Consider the following 19,936-nt stretch of genomic DNA (forward strand, 5'->3'; position numbering starts at 1 on the left):
TTTTATCTTTACGTATTCATAAGATTAACCCCGATAAAGATTCATTCCATATTGGTGGCTCTTGTGCAATACTAGTTTCTGCCTCTCTCCCTTCAAATTGAGAACAGGGTTTTACGCTTCGACCACTCTTCCCGCCCGGTTTTACTTTCTACATTATGGTTTCCATTTCGCCCGGTTTCATCTTTTGAACGTTGCCGCCAAATTCAAACGAAAACTCTGCGGTTCTTTTTTTCGATTATCCCCGGGTTTTCTTCAAAACTTCCCACTGTTTCTTTCAAACTTCTCCCAAATCTTTCCCAACTTCTTTTCCAGTCTCACATCTCTCTCTCTCTCTCTCTCTCTCTCTCTCTCTCGCTCAAGCTACGGAAATGGGGAACTGCTTCCATGACCTGCCTCCACTGAAGAGATTCAAGCTTCTGCAACAACAGGAAGACGAAAGCCCGAGTTCCTCCCACCTTCCAGCCAAGAAAAGGAAGGAGTCATGGGACCCTCCTCCGAATCCCACCACCTATTGCTTGCCCGCCAAGAAGAGGGTCTGCGCTCTGCAACCCATTCTCCTCACCCCACAGAAGCCCATTTCGTCTTTCGATCTCAACGTTGAGTACGAACCATCTCCTGAAAAATCTCCCAAGTTGAAGAAACAGATGAACTCCCCCAGCAAAACTGGTATCGAGTCTGAAGAAAAACAAGCCAATGAGGAAAACCAAGAGCCAAATGAGGGAACTCAATATGGTACAGATGAGAGCATCCCGTTATCCCAGTGTAGTGAAGGGGAAGCATCGGAGCCTGAAGCAGGGAAAGATGAAAGCAAAGAAGTTGATGATGATGATGATGGGATCGTCTGTGACGTCTGCCAGAGCACCGACGGAGATCCATCAGATCCTATCGTCCTATGCGATGGCTGCGACGTCATGGTCCATGCTACCTGCTACGGCGATCCCCTCATCCGGGGTATCCCAGAAGGCGACTGGTTCTGTGCCAGATGCCAAGCTTCTTCGCGTTCTCGTAAGGTTAAAGCCAATGATGACTTTTGTTGCTGCCTCTGTCCAGTCAAGGGAGGGGCTGTCAAGCCCACCAGAGATGGGCAATGGGGTCATATCTTGTGTGCACTGCTCGTGCCGGAGGTCTTCTTCAGGGATCCAAAAGGAAGAGAGGGCATCGATTGTTCCCGGGTTCCTCGCAGAAGATGGGAAGAGGTCTGTTACATCTGCAACTCAGCAACCGGATGTGCGATTGAGTGCTCTGAGCCCAAGTGCTCGTTGGCCTTCCATGTAAGCTGTGGCTTAAAGGAGGACCTCTGCATTGAATACAAAGAGGCCAGAACTACTGGGGCCATTGTCGCTGGATTCTGCAAGGCCCACACTGCTCTTTGGAAGAAGGTAACAACCTCTTCTTGTTGGTATCTCATATCAAGATTTTCTTTCTTCCTATTTGACATTGAACAAACGATAGAGAAAGTGAACTAATACCATTTCATTTATCTCCTCTCTGTTCTGCAGCAACAACAGACTGGGAAGTTCAAAATTGTAGCCAGGCAGGAGCATAAAAAGTAGAATTTTTGATGTGGGCATGCAATTTGTTTCATAGGTTGTAGCTGCCAATGTTGTTGGTTTAGGCAATTCTGCATCTCTGCAACATAGCTTCCGTAGAGTTACTAACTGCGGCCATTTGGTTTAACAATTTGTTTTGATCTTGTTCTGGATGATTGTAACAAAACTCTCACTACTAATAATAGTGGGTATTTAAGGTTGTGAATTGTTATGATGTTCAAGTATTGTTTTTTTTTTCCAGATTTGATCCTTGTTTACATTCAAGAATTAACATTTGTTACAATGGGTTCAAAGCATTTAAGCGACTTAAATTTCAATAAGATCCACTGGCTTTTACTCCCCAATTTTCCATTCATCTGGCCTAATAGCTCGTCGAAGTCTGCTTCTCGATTAATTCTTTTTATATTTTGCAAGCAAACAAGAATTCATTCAAAGCAGGAAATGTGATGTTTCCACTCTTGGATCCTCTGCCTCTCTAGCTCTGTTAACTTGTTAAGAACCATAGTAATTTTCCCTCCAAATAAACCAAATGCAAACTACAATTGGTTAACGAGTGCCTGGTTTGAACTTTAAACAGCTCGCAGTCGCAGTATGTTTTCTCCATGATATGAATCAAGGCTGGTAGTAAAATGAGAGATAGAAAGTTGTTGGCATTCCTAGAACTCTCTGTTTCTCCCTTGGTTTCCATCAAACCAAAAACAGCACCAAGTGTGTATTCTGATTAGATATGAATCGTAGCTTAGCATGAGGCCATCGTTGTTAATTATAATGGAAGAGCATCCATGGACTAAGGATTCAACAGTTACATTACTGCGAAGTATGCCTACAAAATGAATAAAAGATTACCCTCAAGACGAGTATGATGTTTCAATCAAGCACCAACTGGAAGTCCGAAAATTAGAAAAAGAATTGAGGGCAGGGTGTTCCCAGGCTTCAAGTTTCTTGGTAAAAACATTGAGAAACATGTGATGCCCAGTACCCTCCATTTGTTTTCAATTCAAAACACCTGATGATTCTAAAATGGTAACAGCTCCGTTTATCATTAGGCCATTGCTCATTGTGGTAAATGCGAACTGGCAATAAGAAGCTGCAAGTAGAGTTGCTAGAAAGATGGACAACCTATATCTTGGATGCAAAGGCTTCAAACAAAAAACATTAGTTTATAGGGGGGGATCCTGGCTTAGCATGAATTTCCAACTTCAAATCAGAAGAGACTGTAAGCATGGCTTTGGTAATGCCATGGGATACATGCTTTTGCAAGCTAGTTTCCCCTTGAGAAAGCTAACCATAACAAGTAATTTGCATAAATAAAATGCAGCAAACTTTCATCATTTAAGGCAAAACTTCAAAGATGCATTCCCATATTATACTCATGGCTTACTGATAATCTTTTTCACTACAAAAGAAATGACTTCAAAGTTCTAACAATTATACAAGGTCATTATCTTGCAACCATTGTCCAATTGAAAAACAAGGTAAAGGCCTGCCATTTTTTTGTCTGTGATAATGGAAATACCTGCAATAGAAAAGCAGTTAATTTAGCAAGCAAATCTAACGGTTTCGTCTAACAAAATCCCAGGAGACCTATTGCAGCTACAAAATATCAACCCATTTAATTACTAAATAAACTCACCTTCTGTTTCAATTTGGTGTTTGTCAGTGTAAAAGGATCTGACCTTCACACAGAATAGCGATTTTTCGCAAATCTGTCAAACTTCTTTGCATCATCCTGAAATTATGGAGCAGAACAAGCAACCACAGCCTAATGATGAATAGAATCACATAAATGCTGATAATGAACTCATAAAAGTTGAGAATTCAACATTACATGAAATATGAAGCCAATGGAGTCATTGTAATCAAGAAATTCCTTCCACTGCTTCCCAATGCTCACCTGCAAACAAGAAAGTAGGTTTTCTATTTAAAATTAGGGGAAGCATTCAAAATGTCCCCCCTACCAAATATGGACAAACATGTATCTTCACCTTTCACAGTGGGAACCTATTCACTTGTGGACCCACCTCTTGAATGGAACACTTCTAAAAAGTCGGAGTACATGAATAATTGATGTTTTTTTGAAGCTTGCTACAGTTTAAATTGCCATTTAGAAAATCACACTCAAGAGTTGATCCAATAAATTGCTAGAAAGTTGGCTTATGACACATCTTCAGTTCCTCGAGGAATGCCATTCCCAACCCTTCCAATGGTGCCCCTCAATGAATTGATTCAACAGAAAATTAACAATATGCTAACAGACAAAGTGCAACTATCATATTTCTTTAATAAGCAATATTTAGAGCCTTCCAAGAGGCCAGCTTGCTTCATTTGGAGAGATAACGAGCCTTCCAAGAAGCCAGCTTCAAGTCTCTCTTTTCAAGGACTGGGTCCCAAATAGATTTTGAACTGCATTTTGCTCCAAGTGGTAGACAAAGATATTAAGGGAGACTTCCCACCTTACAACCCAACACATCAGCCAATTCCTGCACATTTGATACTTCCCCTGTTGCCATCATTTCAATCTTAGAGAGGTTGACCTTCAGCCCCAAAACTGCCTCAAACCAAAATAGTAAAAATTTTAAATTCGGACCTACTCAGCATTGGCATCGCAGAAGAAGAGAATGTCATCTGTGAATTGCAACAGAGAGTCAGAGACACTGTCAAACCTTTGTTGCTGGCCTCAAAGCCTTCTAGACACCCTGATTCCGAGGCTTTGTCTGCCATCCTGCTAAGGCCTTCCAATAACAATAAGAAAAGTAACGGAGACAAAGGGTCTCTTTGTCTTAATACTCTTGAGATTTTGAATTGCCCGTCTGCTGATCCATTAATCATAATTGAAAGGCTTGGTGTGGTAGTGCACACTTTCATCCAATTCCTCCATTTAGACCTGAAGTGCACCCTTACCAACATATAGTCTAGAAAGGCCCAATTCACATGACCAGATGTGCCTTCTCTAAATTTATTTTACAAACCAAACCACACTTCCTACTCCTTGAATCAATGATTTCATTGGAAATTAGGACTCAATCGTGAATATGTTTATCATGGACAAAAGCCACTTGATAAACAGAAATGAGATAATCCATCACCACCCATAGCCTTGTAGCTATAAAACCTTGGACGAGATCTTTTAGACACTACCAATCATAGTTGTAAAGGTGCCACCTAGGTGACAAGGTGCCTCGCCCAAATGGCTTGACTTATAACAACTAGGCGCCCATGACTAGGTGCCCCAATGTTGCCTAGAATCGCCTAGACACCTTGACAACTGTGCTACCAATTAAGCTGACAGGTCAAAAATCCTTCGATTCAGCTGCACCACTTTTTTTTTGGGAAGTAAGGAAATGAAAGATGCATTCAGACTTCTCCCTAGAGTTGCTGACTTGTGGAACTTCTCCAAGACAGTAAGCAGGTCCAGCTTAATTAATCCCCAAAACTTCTTGTAAAACAAAATGGTGAACCATCCAGGCCAGGGGCCTTCTCCCCCTCCATCTCATGACCTCATCTAAAGCTTTCTTGACCTCCTCTGTAAAGGGTTTTTCTAACTCAGCTGCCTGTTGCTCTGTCAGCATATCAAAGTTAAGGCCATCTAGCTTAGGCTAAACCTGCAAGGGTCCTTGTACAACTGCCTGTAGATGTTCACAATGGAATTCACAATCTCTTTCCCATCTTCCACCAGCATCCCATCAACCCGCAGGCCGCAGCATAGTTGTCAAGGCGACACCAAGGCGACAAGGCACCCTTGGAGGCTTGCCTCGCCCAGTCGCCTAGCAGTTTTGTATACTGTCTTATAAAATACTTTTATATTGTTACTTTTTTGAGATTATAATTATAAAATAGACATTATTAAACAAAAATATTCATTTTTTGTGTATATAAACTAATTTCTTTTTATTATTTTCTTATTTGTTAGGGTTTAATCAACACAAACATTTCTAACTGCTGTATTGAACCCTCAAAGACTTCAGAATTTGAACCAATAAGTATGGGAAAAACTTAAAGTTTTGTCTAATCAACACATTTCTAACTGCTGTATTGATTTTCTAGACATAAACATGAAGTTTATAATTTTCTTGTGAAAATTATAGATAGTTATTAAGGAAAGATGGTTATGGAACCTAGGGAACTACCTAGAATATGTATTTTTCACTTAAAAAAATCCATCGCCTAGGCGACAAGGCGCCCCCCTGTCACCTAGCCTCACCTTGGCGCCTTGAAAACTATGACCCGCAGTTTCTTTATGGAGTTGACCTTCTTCTTGCATTGGCTATTTTATGAAAAAAAAAGCAATATTATTATCACCAAGCTTCAACCAAGTATTTCTTGATTTTTGCTGCCACATAGCCTCTTCTTGGTATACTAAAGAATCATACTTTTTCTTTGCCAACAGTCTCTTCCTCTGGTCTTCCCTAGGTCTACTCTTTCATCCTTTGGTCTCAATTTTCTTTTCTGTCTTCTCTTGCTTCTCGTGAATACTTTAATATGAATTTTGTACTTTTTTTTGAGAAAGTTATAGATAATTATTAATGAAAGATGATCACTACTTACTAATTGCTTTGGAACCTCGAAAACCACCCTAGGATCAATGATTTTTATTTAAGAAAATCCCTTGCCTAGGCTATGCCTAGGAGCCCAGGCCTAGTCGCCTAGGCTAAGCAACTAGGCCTCACCTCGGCACCTTGAAAACTATGCTTTACATCAAAGAACACCATTACCCACTGATGGCCCCAAATATTTAGGGTGTTGGGGGCAACGTTTTAAAAGGCTAAAGGTGCAGTTGAGGCATAGTCACCCAAAAAGGTGAGGCACAGGCCTCAGGGCATAGCAAGGTGTAGGCCTCTAAGTTAAATAAAGGTGCATTCATAAAATAGAAGTCTATAAGCAATAAGTTCTAGGCTTCTAGTGTTCAACAAAATAATGACTAATTAACTAACGACCAGAAATCTTTCAGATTTTAAGTTCTAAAATCCAAAATTCTCAAACTGTTCAAATGACCAATCATAATGTTTTAGTTTATAAAAAATTCTCTATCATATCACCAAAATTGTTTTCACCAATGGAACCATCTAATGAATCATCCATATAATTGATACTAGAATTCTGATCACCCAACAGTTTTAAAGAAAGGATGGAACTTAGTTGATTTGATATTTGCAAAAATAGAATAATAAATAAAACGAAAAGAAATCCATTAGGAATAGAAATGAGCAAAATAACAAACCCGGGGTGCTAGATTTTCGTTTGCCCAAAAGTATAGGAAAAAAAAGGAAAAAAGGTGTCACTTGATTTGACCAAGGATCAAGTGAGACTTATGAAGGTTCTTCCTGGTCCTTGTTGTGTACTTGATTGAACTCCTCAAACCCTAAGAGATCTAAAAACTCAATTTTCCCTATAAGCTTTTCATTTTTACTCTTCTTTATTTGGGCCATAATTACCAAAGTGACCCTCCCATATATTTAAACTATAAAATTCATAAAATATATCTTTGTATTAAATCACTTAATTGTTTTTTTTTTTTTTTGATAAATGTCACTTAATTGGTTTTTAAAGCTTACAACTTATGCCTTGAGGCATATGCCTCTTCTTGACAAGGGCCTAAGCCTAAAATTAAAGTTATGAGGCTTAAGTCTTGAAGCAAAATCTGTGTGGCTTGCCTCAAGGTGTACACCTCAAGACTTAACTCTTAAGTGTTTTAAAACCATGGTTGGGAGAGGTGGACTGGATAAAGACCTTACATTTGTTGGCCCAAGACTGTACTTACCATTATATTGTCATCAAAATTGTACATAAAAAGAGAAATTTTCTACCATATTCACATAAATCAACACACGACAAGGTTGATATGAGTTGTCAACCTACCAGGATGGAGTCCAAATAATCTTGGAAAACAAGGTTTTGTCAACCAGAACAAAAAAAAAAGATAAGATTATAAATTGAAAAAAAACCCACAATATGGACCAAATATGTATAAGAGGAAGCTGAAGAAGAAAACAACAATTCATTTGCTTTTGGTTGGATAAGGGTGGTTACCTGAGCGGTTTCATTTGAAGCATTCTTGGTCCATAGGGATATCTTCTCTTGCTTTCCTCGAACATTAATAACTGCTCCACAAATTTCCTCACCATGCTCAAATTGTTCTCCAATCATTGCCAGCAACTAGAGAAATTGGTTCCAAAAATTATTAGCCATCATATATATTGTTTGGTAGTAATTGTAATTCTATTGGGACCAGACACATACTGTATATAACCACCAAGTATCAGCCCTTCCTCTAGGAGAGCTTATGGTCCATTTCCCTCCATTAGCACAAACAGGGTCCTCCCACTTTGGCTCAATTTTGTACTTGAAACAATAGAAGTCTGCTCCCACAACTAATTTGCTTGGATGAAGTATATTATTGTATAGACTGAATGCAGAATAGATGTTTATCACAAATTTTCCTTAGTTACAAACAAAAGTGGAAAAAAAATAGTGGCATAACAGAAGTAAAAGAAAGATCATTAAAATCAAGAAACAGCACCATTATGAAAGATGGTTCTAATGGCCTATAGTAATTTTGTCGCATTATGCCATAAAAACCAAATATGATTAACAGTTAAAATGACAGTGCACATAAACAGTAAAAACAAGTGCAATTTATGGAAAAAATGTAATCTAAAATAATAGAAAACTTTCGAATATAGAATAGATATCATCACTAAGACGACATTCATATGATATAATCAACTAAAGAAGAGCTTGGTACTTTCAAAAATAATGAAGAAAGATATAGGCTAGTTCCAGAGCTATGCTTTATTCAGACCTACAGTAAATTAGAAAAATCTAAATGAAACCAAATCATGAATTATCGGTCAGAGAAGTTGTAACCCGCTGCCTTGTATATTACTTGGAAACTACAATACTTACAACAGATCTCATTTTGCAAATCAATGAGTTAAACAAGATCTCAGAACGTTATCATCATAGCTTTCCCCCATTCAATAAAATAAGATAGAAATTCAGGGAAGATGAATATGCCAAATTGGGTAAAACCTCAGCACATGGATTCATAAATAATTCCATACTGAAAAATGCCACTTTTTTTCAAACCCCAGTTGCAAAATCATCACATAAAACTAGATGCATCTTAAAAGAGCTGGTAAGGATGCGACAAATCTTGAAAGAAGAGGAAAACAAGGAAGAACTAATCCATATACGTCGGATATGAATAGGAAACGAAATATGGGTTTCAACAACAGCTTCAGCTAGACTAAGGAGAAGAAAGGAAATGAACCATTTTTAACCAAAACTGGATAATAAGAAATCTTAAATCTGCGAGTAGGATCAAATCTTACAATTGCTACATCCAAATCCATAGGCAAAGTTCTTTTCTTTTTTTTTTTTTTTTCTTTCGGATCATGAAGGGGTTTTGACATTTTCTTGTGACGAAAAAAACCAGAATTCCAGAAAAGAAAATGAAGAAAAACGAAGCAACCAAAGAAACAAAACAAGAAAGATGCAAAGGTTGAGGAGTACCCCCAGAACTCCTCGACAGTGGTGAAGGTGTGGATGGGGCGAATGGAGGCACCCCAAGGTTCTTGCTTGGATTTGAACGAAGGATTGTCAAACCAGAAAGTCCATGAGTACTCCAACGGGTGAGGTTGCTGCAAGGAAGTAGTCGACGACTTCATAGAAGCTGAATCGTCCCCTACAATTTCTCCTTCCTCGGGTTCTTCACCACTGCCACCACCAATGACCCCATCGATGTCCTCCTCTGTTGCTTTCGCCCCAACTCCCGCTTTGACGCTTTCTCCTTCCTCTGCCATCTTCTTCTTCTTCTTCTGTCCTGATCTTTTCAGCTATTCGTTGGTGTTGGTTCCTCGAAGTCTCTGTTAGTCCCCTGCAAGTCCTCTTTTCAATCAAAAGTGAGACAAAATGAAGAGGCCCGAAACCCTCTCTTCTGTTATTTGGGTTGGACTAACAATGGGATGTCTGGATTCAGGATAAATCTCGTCCGGGTCGGAGCTGACCTTCTGTAATTTCTACAAAGCCTTTAGGATCCTGTTTGGCTACCACAGGAGAGTAGAAACTAGAAAGAAAGCCTTCACTATTGGTCTGGACTCCTTTGAGCCGGTCTGAGTAAAAGTTGGAACATTCTGGGGATCTTAGCCCAGGTCATCATTCCTCAGGCTGCACAAACCGGTTCGCTACTCAAACCAAGTACTGCATTGCTACCTTGGCGGACAGCCCTTCAAAAATGTATTGGTGATGTTAGAGCCCGTTTTGGAGGACTGAGCTGAAGATTCAGCAGCTTTTGAAGTGCTCCGGAATCCAGATAAGCTAGTCAAAGAGTTTGAAGCAGACAGCCCTTGAAAAATGACTGATCCACAGTCTATTTTGGGCTCTCCAGATTTTTCACCATCCATGTTGGGCGATCTTTAAGTCTATTTTGTAGAGATGGCAATTTGACCCGTCTCCATGGGCCCTGCCTCAATCGGGGTGGTTTTTTTGACTATTGATTAGGGTTTGGGAAAACCTAAAACTCTTGGAATGGGAAATGGGACGGGAATGGTATTTGTCTATCCTGCTCCGGCCTTGGCCTCAAATCCACCCTTATTATATTATATATATATATATATATATATAAAACGATTAATATGTATTATATTATACTATGTTATACTACATAATATAAAATAATTCATTGAAGGTTTTAAAATAATAATAATAAATTGTAAGTATACAAGTAAGGATGATCAAACTGGGATGGGCAAATTTGAGAATCCTTGTTTCCTGCGGAAATAGGAATGGGGTTAAGATTTCTAACCTCATTGAGCTTTGGGCCGGGGCATTTGAGTTCGGGGTTGGGGACGGAGCCGGCAAAACCTGACCCCGTCCCATTGCCATTCTTATCTATCTGTACCCTGCACTAGCTTTTGTTTCTGTTTATCTTTTTTTTTTTTTTTTCCCTCTAATGCAATATGTAATTTCTTAGGAAAGAGCTATGCGACTTTGATGAACTCATGGCTGGATTGGATTCTTACAACCAAAAATTAGAAACCAAATCACGTTGGGATCTATTCGACTAGGAAATTGGAGGAATAGATGATTGAACCTCCCCAAGCATCTCCACCGAATCTGTCAATCTTCATTCTCTTCAACCAAAAACCGAAACTGAAAAACCAGAAATCGGTGATTTTATCGGTTCCGTTTCATCTAAAACTGTTTTTGGCCAAAAATCATTGATTTGGTTAATGAACCACTGATTTAGAGGGTCGAACCTGAATATTTATTTATACTAATCGATATTTACACTGCAAACAAACATAGCCTAATGAGTTTTTTCTTAAAAAGAAGAAAAAAATAAAAAACAATAACTCTTGTGATCTTATATATAGTTATATATATATTACCAACCGCCAAATGGAATTTATATATTACCAACCGCCCCATCAGTATTATAAATATTGTTATTATAAATAATTAATTATAAGATTAGTGATTATAATTAATAATTACTGTTATTATAAATATTGCTAATAAATAGATATTTATTTTAATTTTACTTTAAATTAAGATCATAAATATTGTTATTAATAAATATTATTAATAAATTTAGTAATTATTGTTATATTAAAAATAATTAAAAATGCTATTAAAAGTATTGTTATTGATTGTTTAATAAAATATTTTAATTATTGACTATTACTGATAAATACTGTTAATTAAATTTAATTTTGGTAATTATTAATTTAATGAACATTGTTAGTAAATCCTATTTATAAATTTAATAATTACTGTTATATTAAAAATAACTAAATAATATTATTAAAACTATCATTACTGATTATTTAATAAAATATTATAATTACTTACTATTATTGATAAATGCTATTAATAATTAAATATTTAATAAATAATGTTAACAAAAATCAGCATAAATAATGTTTGTCTTTTTTCTTATTGATGAATCTCTTTGGTTTAAATTTTTGAGTTTTGTGCTTTGAAGATTGTTACATAATGTTAGTTAAAAATGCTATTTGCATTTAGCTTAATGAATTCCTTCAATGTTCTAAACCAGTGGCTGACCTAATATAACCCCTATAGGTGCATATAAGGAAGACATTAGCACGATACATAAGTTAAAAATATTGTGATCTAAAGATTGTTACAAATTGTAAGTTAAAAATATTGTTATTTGATTTTTTTTTTGAAATTTGATAATTGCTATACTTAAAATTGTCAAATAATGTAACAATAACAATTGCCAAATAATTATAAAAATTATAAAAAAATTAGCATTATTAAACATAAATTACCAATATTTTTAAAAATTATGAAAAATAAATCAAAAGAAATTATCACAAATTAGTAGAATTTAGGATGATAATTACTTGAAATTATCAAATAATATAATCCTAAATACATTAATATAATTTGCCAAAAATCATCATAAATTGGTAGAAATGTCAAAAAATAGCCACTAAATTCCATAAAATCGATAAATTACTAGAATTTACCAATAAACTATCATATAACAAATATAATACATTAGTATATATTTACCAAGAAATTATTATATAATAGAAATTACCAGAAATTAGTAGAAATTATATAATAGAACTAATTTCCACTAATTGACCAATAAACTATCATATAATAAGTATAAAAAATAAGTATATATTGACCAAGAATTCTCATAAATTAGTATAGTAGAGATTACCAGAAATTAGCCAAAAATAACCACTAATTTCCATAAAATTTTATATTTACCAAGAACTGTCATAAATTATTATATAATAGAAAATATCAGAAATTATTAGAACTTAGGATGATAATTACTTCAGATTATCAAATAATATGAGCCTAAATAAATTACAATATTTTGTCAAAAATTGCATTTCGTTTTTCCATGCATCGCACGGATCCCCTCTAGTTCATAATTAACACTATAGCAACAAATGAAAACGTACAAGTTTCTATGAGAGTTGATGAGACTTAACAGACAAAATAATTCTTTGTGGTGATTGCTATCGCGATAGAGGATGTCTTAGTTTCTCGTTCTTCTTCCACTCCCGACTCTGAAAGTCTGAACCATTAATACATTAATCAATGGGTCATTGATCACGTAGTCAGTAGGGTGTAGGGTTCACAACTCACCTACTTTTAGCTGAAAGTATCAATTACTTGTTCAAGTTCCGGCTCACCACTGTTCTTATCTAATAGTCCAACTTTTTATTATGTTTTCTTTAGAAATGAATATCCCCTCAGACCAAATCAGGCTCTTGCAATGTTCCATATCACATCTCCCTATGATGATATCATCATTTTTAATATCATTATCGGAAAATATTCTCAATACATGGCAATGATGTACTGTAGGACATTCTGGGGGGCTGATTTTAACTCCTCTCATACATTATTTTAACATAAACTTCATTTGGCTGGATCGTGGATGCCCCTCACATAAGCTTAATTGAATATCTTGGCATTACTTCTACTAATTTTTCATGCATGAATCCATAAGAAACCCAATGCAAACGTGTTCTTGTTAAAGCCATCATGATTCAACACGTCATTTTGATGTTTATTTCAAATTTCCAATGCTCTTTAAGCTGTATTTGGTTGTTGCAGTGCAATTGTATTTGCACTAGTACAAATACATTGAAGTGCAAATTAAAAGAATGCAAATTTTAGTGTAATTTTTGGTTTGGTTTTACTTCAATTTGTTTCAGGTCTTATTTTACTTCATTTGTACTGTAACTAAATAAAATAAGGTAACATTTGAAACAAAAATAAATTAAAATTTGCACCCAAATCATTTGCAACTCTCAAAGTTTTCGATCAATACAGATTTATTAGCATTGCAACCAAACACAGCCTTATGTGCTAAACCCAAAGCAAATAGTATGTTCTTTTTAAAAACCTTTCTGATTCAAAATAAATAAATAAATAAACAAAAAAGAAAGAAAAAACAAACGTCATTTTGATGTTTTTTCCAATTCATGTGTGAAACCCAATGCAAGCTGTTCTTGGTAAGAACCCCAACGCAAATCAGCACTGCTATGCCAAATGCATTATTTTGAACCTTGGATGAAGTGTGTGATGTTAAACCCAATGCAAGCTAGCACCCGTGTTCTTTGTTAAGATCTATTGGCTTAGGGAGTCAGGGTTCACGGGTGGGAGGGTTATGGGCTTATGGATTTACTGAATGGGCTATCCCTTATTGCGTTTGTGTAGCTTCTATCATCATTATTATCATCATCATCATTAATTTGGATCCCCAATTATATATATTTGTGTGTATATAAAGATATCGATAGATACTTTTGTTAAAGAATAAAAATTTATTCAGGGATATTATCTAACAATTTAAGTTGTTAAGTCGAACTGTTCCTTTAGATGATATCAGAATTTGTTTGATCAAGTGATTTAGTGTTTGATCCTTATTATCCCCATTATAGTTAATAAAATTTCAGCTGAAGATATGAGTGAATATGTTATCCTCCATACTTAAAGCCCATCTAAAAGGGCTTGTACAATTCCTTTAGAACTCTCTATACACAAAATTGCATATAACTTTGTGTATATATATATTTTTTTGTTTGATAATTTGACAAATCACATCACCAGACTCAAATAATTTAAATAAGCTAATTCCTTTTATTATTATAGTTGACCTGAAAATCAATACATATGAATTAATATGCACCTATGGCTCAGCTCGAAAGGAGTACAAATACAAATATATACAATACAAATACAAGATTTTGTGCTTATACTTGGATATTTAATTTGAAGGGCACCTTTTAAGTAACCTCACTCAACCCATTAATAACCCAATGCAATGAGTTACAAGTGAATGGATTGGGTAGATTAATGAGATGTAAATTGCCACCCGTACCCGATTACCCTCAGCCAACATGGGACACGGCCAGGAAGGTTGAAGTTGAACGAATTTGGATTAACTGTGTAACCAATCATAATACCTCATGTCGGGATGTTATTATTGATTACACAGCTTCACAATGACACAACAGTATGAGATGAGAGGCTTTGTTTTGAATTCAGATTTCTTTCTCATAGAGCGTGCGTTACACCAATTTCACAGCACATTGCAGCTCTCCATTGCCACTATCTCTATGATTGATGATTGACATTAAATAAGTATGGGAGATATTTCAAATATGTGGTTGCAAGTGCTGTGAGTTAGGTATGAGGTGCGATTTGTGATGGGTAAATCCAGACTCTTTTTGCTTTCTTTCCATACCCAATTCTAAGGGTATTAATGGGCTGATATTGGGTTGGATCCCATCCAATTAAATTAGAAGGACCAATAAAACATATTAAATTGGATCAGTTCAGACTTAATAGTCCAAAATATTTATTAGATTGGATTGGACCTATCTATCTGTAATCAATTTACATTGGATTTAGTTGAATTGAACTAATATCTGATTGATTGATAGGAGATAAGAATATGTATCAATGGAACAGGTTTGTGTTGGAATCAATCTAAATCAAAACCAATTTAAACATATTGTACCGTCTAAACATTATTTTGGACTAGTCCAAAATGGTCTAAAGTATTTATCGGATTGAATTAGACATGAGCCATCAGTAATGAATTTAACATATCAGATTGGACCAAATTAAATCCGATCCAACTGGCACCCTTACACCAATCACCCAATAAAAACAGACAAACATGGAGATCGATCCCTAGCCAAATTCAGAATACCCTTTGACCGAACCACGATTCTTTTTCCACGACCCACAAACCATTGAGCTAATATCTGGGCTCAGGTTATTGAATGGATAACTAGCTCATCAGTTGGGTGGCAATTGGGAGGCCGGTTGGATCGGCACCCATTTGCCCAAGATCTAGGCCAGTTTCAGGTTCACCCAACCGAACCACCCCATCTCAAGCCAATGCTAATAATGCTAACAGATTAATTCGTGCTTCAGAGTACAAATCTCTACACACTCCTGTAGTCCTGTGGCGTGATATTGTCAGGTTTAACGGATCCATCTCGGTTGAACCAAAACCCATATAAATTCTACTATTTATGTTATCATCACATTCTGAGCATCATCTATTACACTTTTTTTTTCCTACACTTGTGAAGACTAATCTACATCTAATAATCCGTGATAATAATATTTTATTTGGTAGAAATGAGTATAAATAAGCTAGGTTCTCTTCTCATTTCTTCATGAGTTCAAATAACAGGAATCAAAGTAGCAGTAGGAATAGCCAACTCTATTTCACCCATCTATCTGCAAATAATTAATCCATGGAAGAACAACCACCAGTACTGGGAAGCTCCCTCCTGGTACCTAGCGTCCAGGAGTTAGCCAAAGATCCCATGAACACACTTCCACCCAGGTACGTCCATCCAGGCCAAGAGCCTCCAAGCAACCCTACTTCCACTTCAGCTCCCATCGTCCAGGACCTCCCTGTTATCGACATGCAAACCTTATTTTCTGCTGAATCCATGGACTCCGAATTGGTCAGTTTAGATACTGCTTGCAGAGATTGGGGTTTCTTTCAGGTAAATAGATTCATATAATTTTTATTAACTTTCCTTTTTGGTGGTTAGAAACTTTTGCAAGCTTGCAGAGAAGTAACTGCGATTTTTTTTTTTTTGTGAAAAACCAATTGCAAAGGTTCATTACGTTGTTTTGGTTCAATTTGACTAAAATACTATTAGGTTCAAGTTCGATTTGATTAAACATTTGATGAACTTGAATTCATCTTGAAAGCTCGAAATAAATATTTTTTATATTTTATGAATATATATAGTATATTATATTATATAAAATATAAAGATGTATTTTATAATTCTCAAGAATTTAGTTTGTTTTGAGCATAATGAATCAAGGATGCAATTTTTTCAGTTGGTAAACCATGGAGTAAGCTCCTCATTATTGGAAAAGTTGAAGTCAGAGATCCATGAATTCTTCAATCTCCCCATGGAAGAGAAGAAGAAACTTTGGCAGAAACCAGGCGATATGGAGGGATTTGGGCAGGGCTTCATGGTATCAGAGGATCAGAAATTTGATTGGGCAGACCAATTTTTCATAATAAGCCTCCCTACCCATCTAAGGAAGCCCCACCTGTTTCCTAAGCTCCCTCTACCTTTCAGGTCATCTCTCTCTCTCTCTCTCTCTCTCTCTCTCTGTTGATTGTGTTTGCGTATAATATTAATGAATAATCAAAGTACATATCTGTGCAGAGAGACCTTGAATGCTTACACGTTGGAGATGAATAAGCCTGCCATGAATATCTTACTGCAAATGGCTAAATCTCTGAAGATGAAGGACGAGAAGATGAATGAGTTCTTTGAGGATGGGATGCAAGGAAATAGAATTAATTTCTATCCTCAATGCCCTCAACCAGAGCTAGCCATTGGTCTTACACCCCATTCAGATGCCGGGGCCTAACTCTTCTCCTTCAAGTAAATGAAACGGATGGCCTCGAGATCAACAAACAAGGGACATGGATTCCAGTTAAACCCCTTCCGAATGCTTTCATAGTCAATATTGCAGACTGTTTGGAGGTAACAACCGGAAACAAGCTTAATCAAGGGTTAAAACAAGAGAATTTGAAATTTATTATCTGGTAAATTAAGGTGGCTCAAATCCATTTTTCTGATGCTTCCTTCCTGAAAAAAGAAAAAAAAAAAAAAAACCAACACCATTGAAATGAGCATGGCGCGCAGATTTTTTTGGCTTGCACTAGTACAGGTGCATGGGAGTGCAATGAAAATAGTGCAAATTCTGGTTCACTTTTGTTTCAGGTTTTACAATGCTTCAGGTTTTATTTTAACTACTTCGCCTCTTCGCCATCTGCACTGCAAACAGGAAAAAAAAAATGTAAAACCCAGAACAAAAGTACGCCTGAATTTGCACTCCATCTGGAATGATTTTGAGTCTATCAACATTGTTTTGAGTTTTGAGTTTTGACCCCTGGCATACTTCTCAAAATGGGACAAACCTTCTGCTATACAAACTCTATAGTGGGCACTGGCAATTGCCTTCAGGTTTAGTAGTATGTGCCATCACCAGATTTGGTTCTACTAATTCTGTTAGCTTGTGACAGATTGCAACAAATGGGGCATATCGCAGCATTTTGCATCGGGCAACAGTGAACTCAGTGAAAGAGAGGCTCACAATCGCCACATTCCACGGCCCAAAACTTGATGGAGAGATAGGTCCTGCAGCAAGCCTAATCGGCCCAAATGCACCAGCATTATTCAGCAGAATTGCATTCAAGGAATATTTCAAACGCTTCTTTTCTCGACAACTCGATGGAAAATCAAACCTTGAGCTTATGAGAACTCACAATGGCAAAGACAACGATGCTTGAAATGCCTGTCAAATATGAAGATCGATCACTAGAAAGATAAAATAAAAGAAGTAATAAATGGGAATCATGACTGTGGTAGGAAACTCATAATCTCTTTTGTGGTTTAATTTCCATGGCAAGCTGGAGTGGCTTATGGCATTTGTAGTTGGATGTTTGTTATGGTTTTCTGGAATCTGCAGCAACCAATCTTTGTAAGCTTTAAGCTTGAACTCTAGTCGTAGAATAAAATCTCTTTAAATGGTTATTGTCTGTCTCCAAATCTAGCTAAGGTGAAAGCTTAGAGATTCTTTACTTTGGTTAAAATCTGAAGATTTTCAAAATAGTTGAATTCAATCAGAGGAATTGATTGGGTGGCAATGATCAAACGCTAGACCACTTAATTAATCAAATAAGCTCTAATACCATCTTAAGGATACATGAATATATAGGCATTTATTCTTTAATAGTCTGTGAATAGGTTTTTATTCTCTAACTTAGAGGACCATAAACCAAAGAGATACAATGTTAGAATGAATGCTTACTTTCTATTGAAAATCTCTCTGTAAGGCCCCAGAGGGGCTCAATATTACTCATTAGGTCCGTTGGGCAGATGGCTTTAAACAGAATTTTAGCCATCCATTGTGAACCTTTAAGCCCAACCCAAGCACTGAAGTTCCAGCTCAATTAGGTCCATTGCGCTTCAGCTGAGCAACCCGAGTTAAAGTCAGCAGTCTCCCAAATATTGTTACTTACTTTGCGAATAGGTATAAGGGGTTCAGGGAAAGATTTGTAAATTTTAGATCCTTTCCACTTCCCTAAACCTCTGAACCTGTACTCTCCTTAAAACCAAATTCTCCTCACATCTAATTTCTTATTACTTCTTTTTATATATAAGCAATAAACAAGCAAAGCAATAAGAGCAAACATCAAATTTCCAGTTGTTTAATTGAAACATGTAGAAAACACATAAACTATCAATCACCCAACCTTCACATGAGATTCAAAACATTATTGAATTCAACACGTAATACATAAAGCTCATATGTCTTAGAACAACAATTTAATTATAAGCATTAGGGGCATTTTAGTAAATATAAATGCAGGTCGTAGTTCAAGTTTTGCCTAATACCCTATCCTACCCTATCCTACCCTACCCATGCATGTACAGATTGTGAAATCACAAAGCTTGTCCATGACCTAAAATCCAATTTGCAAAAGAAAAATAAAAATAAAAAACACATTGACAAGGCTGGGTATCCGTTCATTAGGGTGGAAATTGCCATCCCTACTTGCTGAGTTGGGATCTGTTAGTCACAACACATTGCTGGCCATGTTCACCAAGCCACACATTGGGAAAATGGGTGATGTAAATTACCACTAATATTCCTGATGTGTGGCTAATGTGACTAGCAATCTATTGTGATCAACAAACCTAAACTCTTGTTTATCAACAAGGTTTTAAAAGGCTAAAGGCATAGTCAATACGTAATGGCCCAAAAAAGTGAGGCATAAGCCTCGAGGCATTGCAAGGTGTAAGCCTCAAAGCTTAAAATTTATAAATTGATAAAAGCACCATATAATATACCAAGTTAGAATGATAGAAGATATAAATATCCATAAAAAAGAAGTTTATAATCAATAAGTTTCAGCATTTAACCATTAAATAAAATAATAATTAATCAACTAACAATTATAAATATTTTATATTTAATGTTTCAAAGTGAAAATTTCTAAAATAATTCATATAACCAATTTAGAAGAAAAGCAACATATGAAGAATCATCCATATAATTAGTTATTAAATTTATGGTCATTCAATAATTTAGAACAAAGAAAACAACTTAATTAATTTGATCTATGCAAAAAATCAATGAAAAGAAAATAAATCCATTAGGAAAAGAAATGAGAAAAACAACAAACTTGGGATGCTATATTTAGAATAATTAGAAAAAAAAATCTCACTTGAGATATCCAAGAGAAAGTAAGAACTTGATTGGCTGTTTTGCATTGAACTCTCCTAAAACATTAAGGCTCCGTTTGGGAAGAATGCAAATGTTGG

General features: G+C 36.1%; 2 protein-coding genes and 1 pseudogene across 3 annotated transcripts; 2 read left to right on the forward strand and 1 right to left on the reverse strand.

Annotated features, from left to right (window-relative positions):
* The first annotated feature begins 63 nt into the window (after positions 1-63).
* LOC148847859 (RING/FYVE/PHD zinc finger superfamily protein) lies at positions 64-1,771 on the forward strand. Its single transcript, XM_088948388.1, has 2 exons — positions 64-1,379; positions 1,500-1,771. Exons 1-2 carry the CDS (start codon positions 369-371, stop codon positions 1,551-1,553), a joined length of 1,065 nt encoding a protein of 354 aa, XP_088804514.1. The 5' UTR covers positions 64-368; the 3' UTR covers positions 1,554-1,771.
* A 1,110-nt stretch (positions 1,772-2,881) lies between these two features.
* LOC148847860 (eukaryotic translation initiation factor 4E-2-like) lies at positions 2,882-9,916 on the reverse strand. The gene is made up of 6 exons (XM_088948391.1): positions 9,063-9,916; positions 7,788-7,953; positions 7,578-7,703; positions 3,379-3,444; positions 3,184-3,279; positions 2,882-3,066 (listed from the first exon to the last, which is right to left on the reverse strand). The coding sequence occupies exons 1-5, from the start codon at positions 9,350-9,352 to the stop codon at positions 3,229-3,231; spliced, it is 699 nt and encodes a 232-aa protein (XP_088804517.1). The 5' UTR covers positions 9,353-9,916; the 3' UTR covers positions 2,882-3,066; positions 3,184-3,228.
* Positions 9,917-15,742: 5,826 nt separating this feature from the next.
* On the forward strand, positions 15,743-18,149 carry LOC148847861 (protein SRG1-like; annotated as a pseudogene). The gene is made up of 4 exons (XR_016101179.1): positions 15,743-16,081; positions 16,428-16,675; positions 16,766-17,089; positions 17,632-18,149. The product of XR_016101179.1 is annotated as a protein SRG1-like (transcript).
* The last annotated feature ends 1,787 nt before the right edge of the window (positions 18,150-19,936 follow it).

The sequence above is a fragment of the Nelumbo lutea genome, chromosome 6 (genome assembly GCF_056320005.1).
Source record: "Nelumbo lutea isolate HS-2025 chromosome 6, American lotus-T2T, whole genome shotgun sequence".
Lineage (NCBI taxonomy): Eukaryota > Viridiplantae > Streptophyta > Magnoliopsida > Proteales > Nelumbonaceae > Nelumbo > Nelumbo lutea.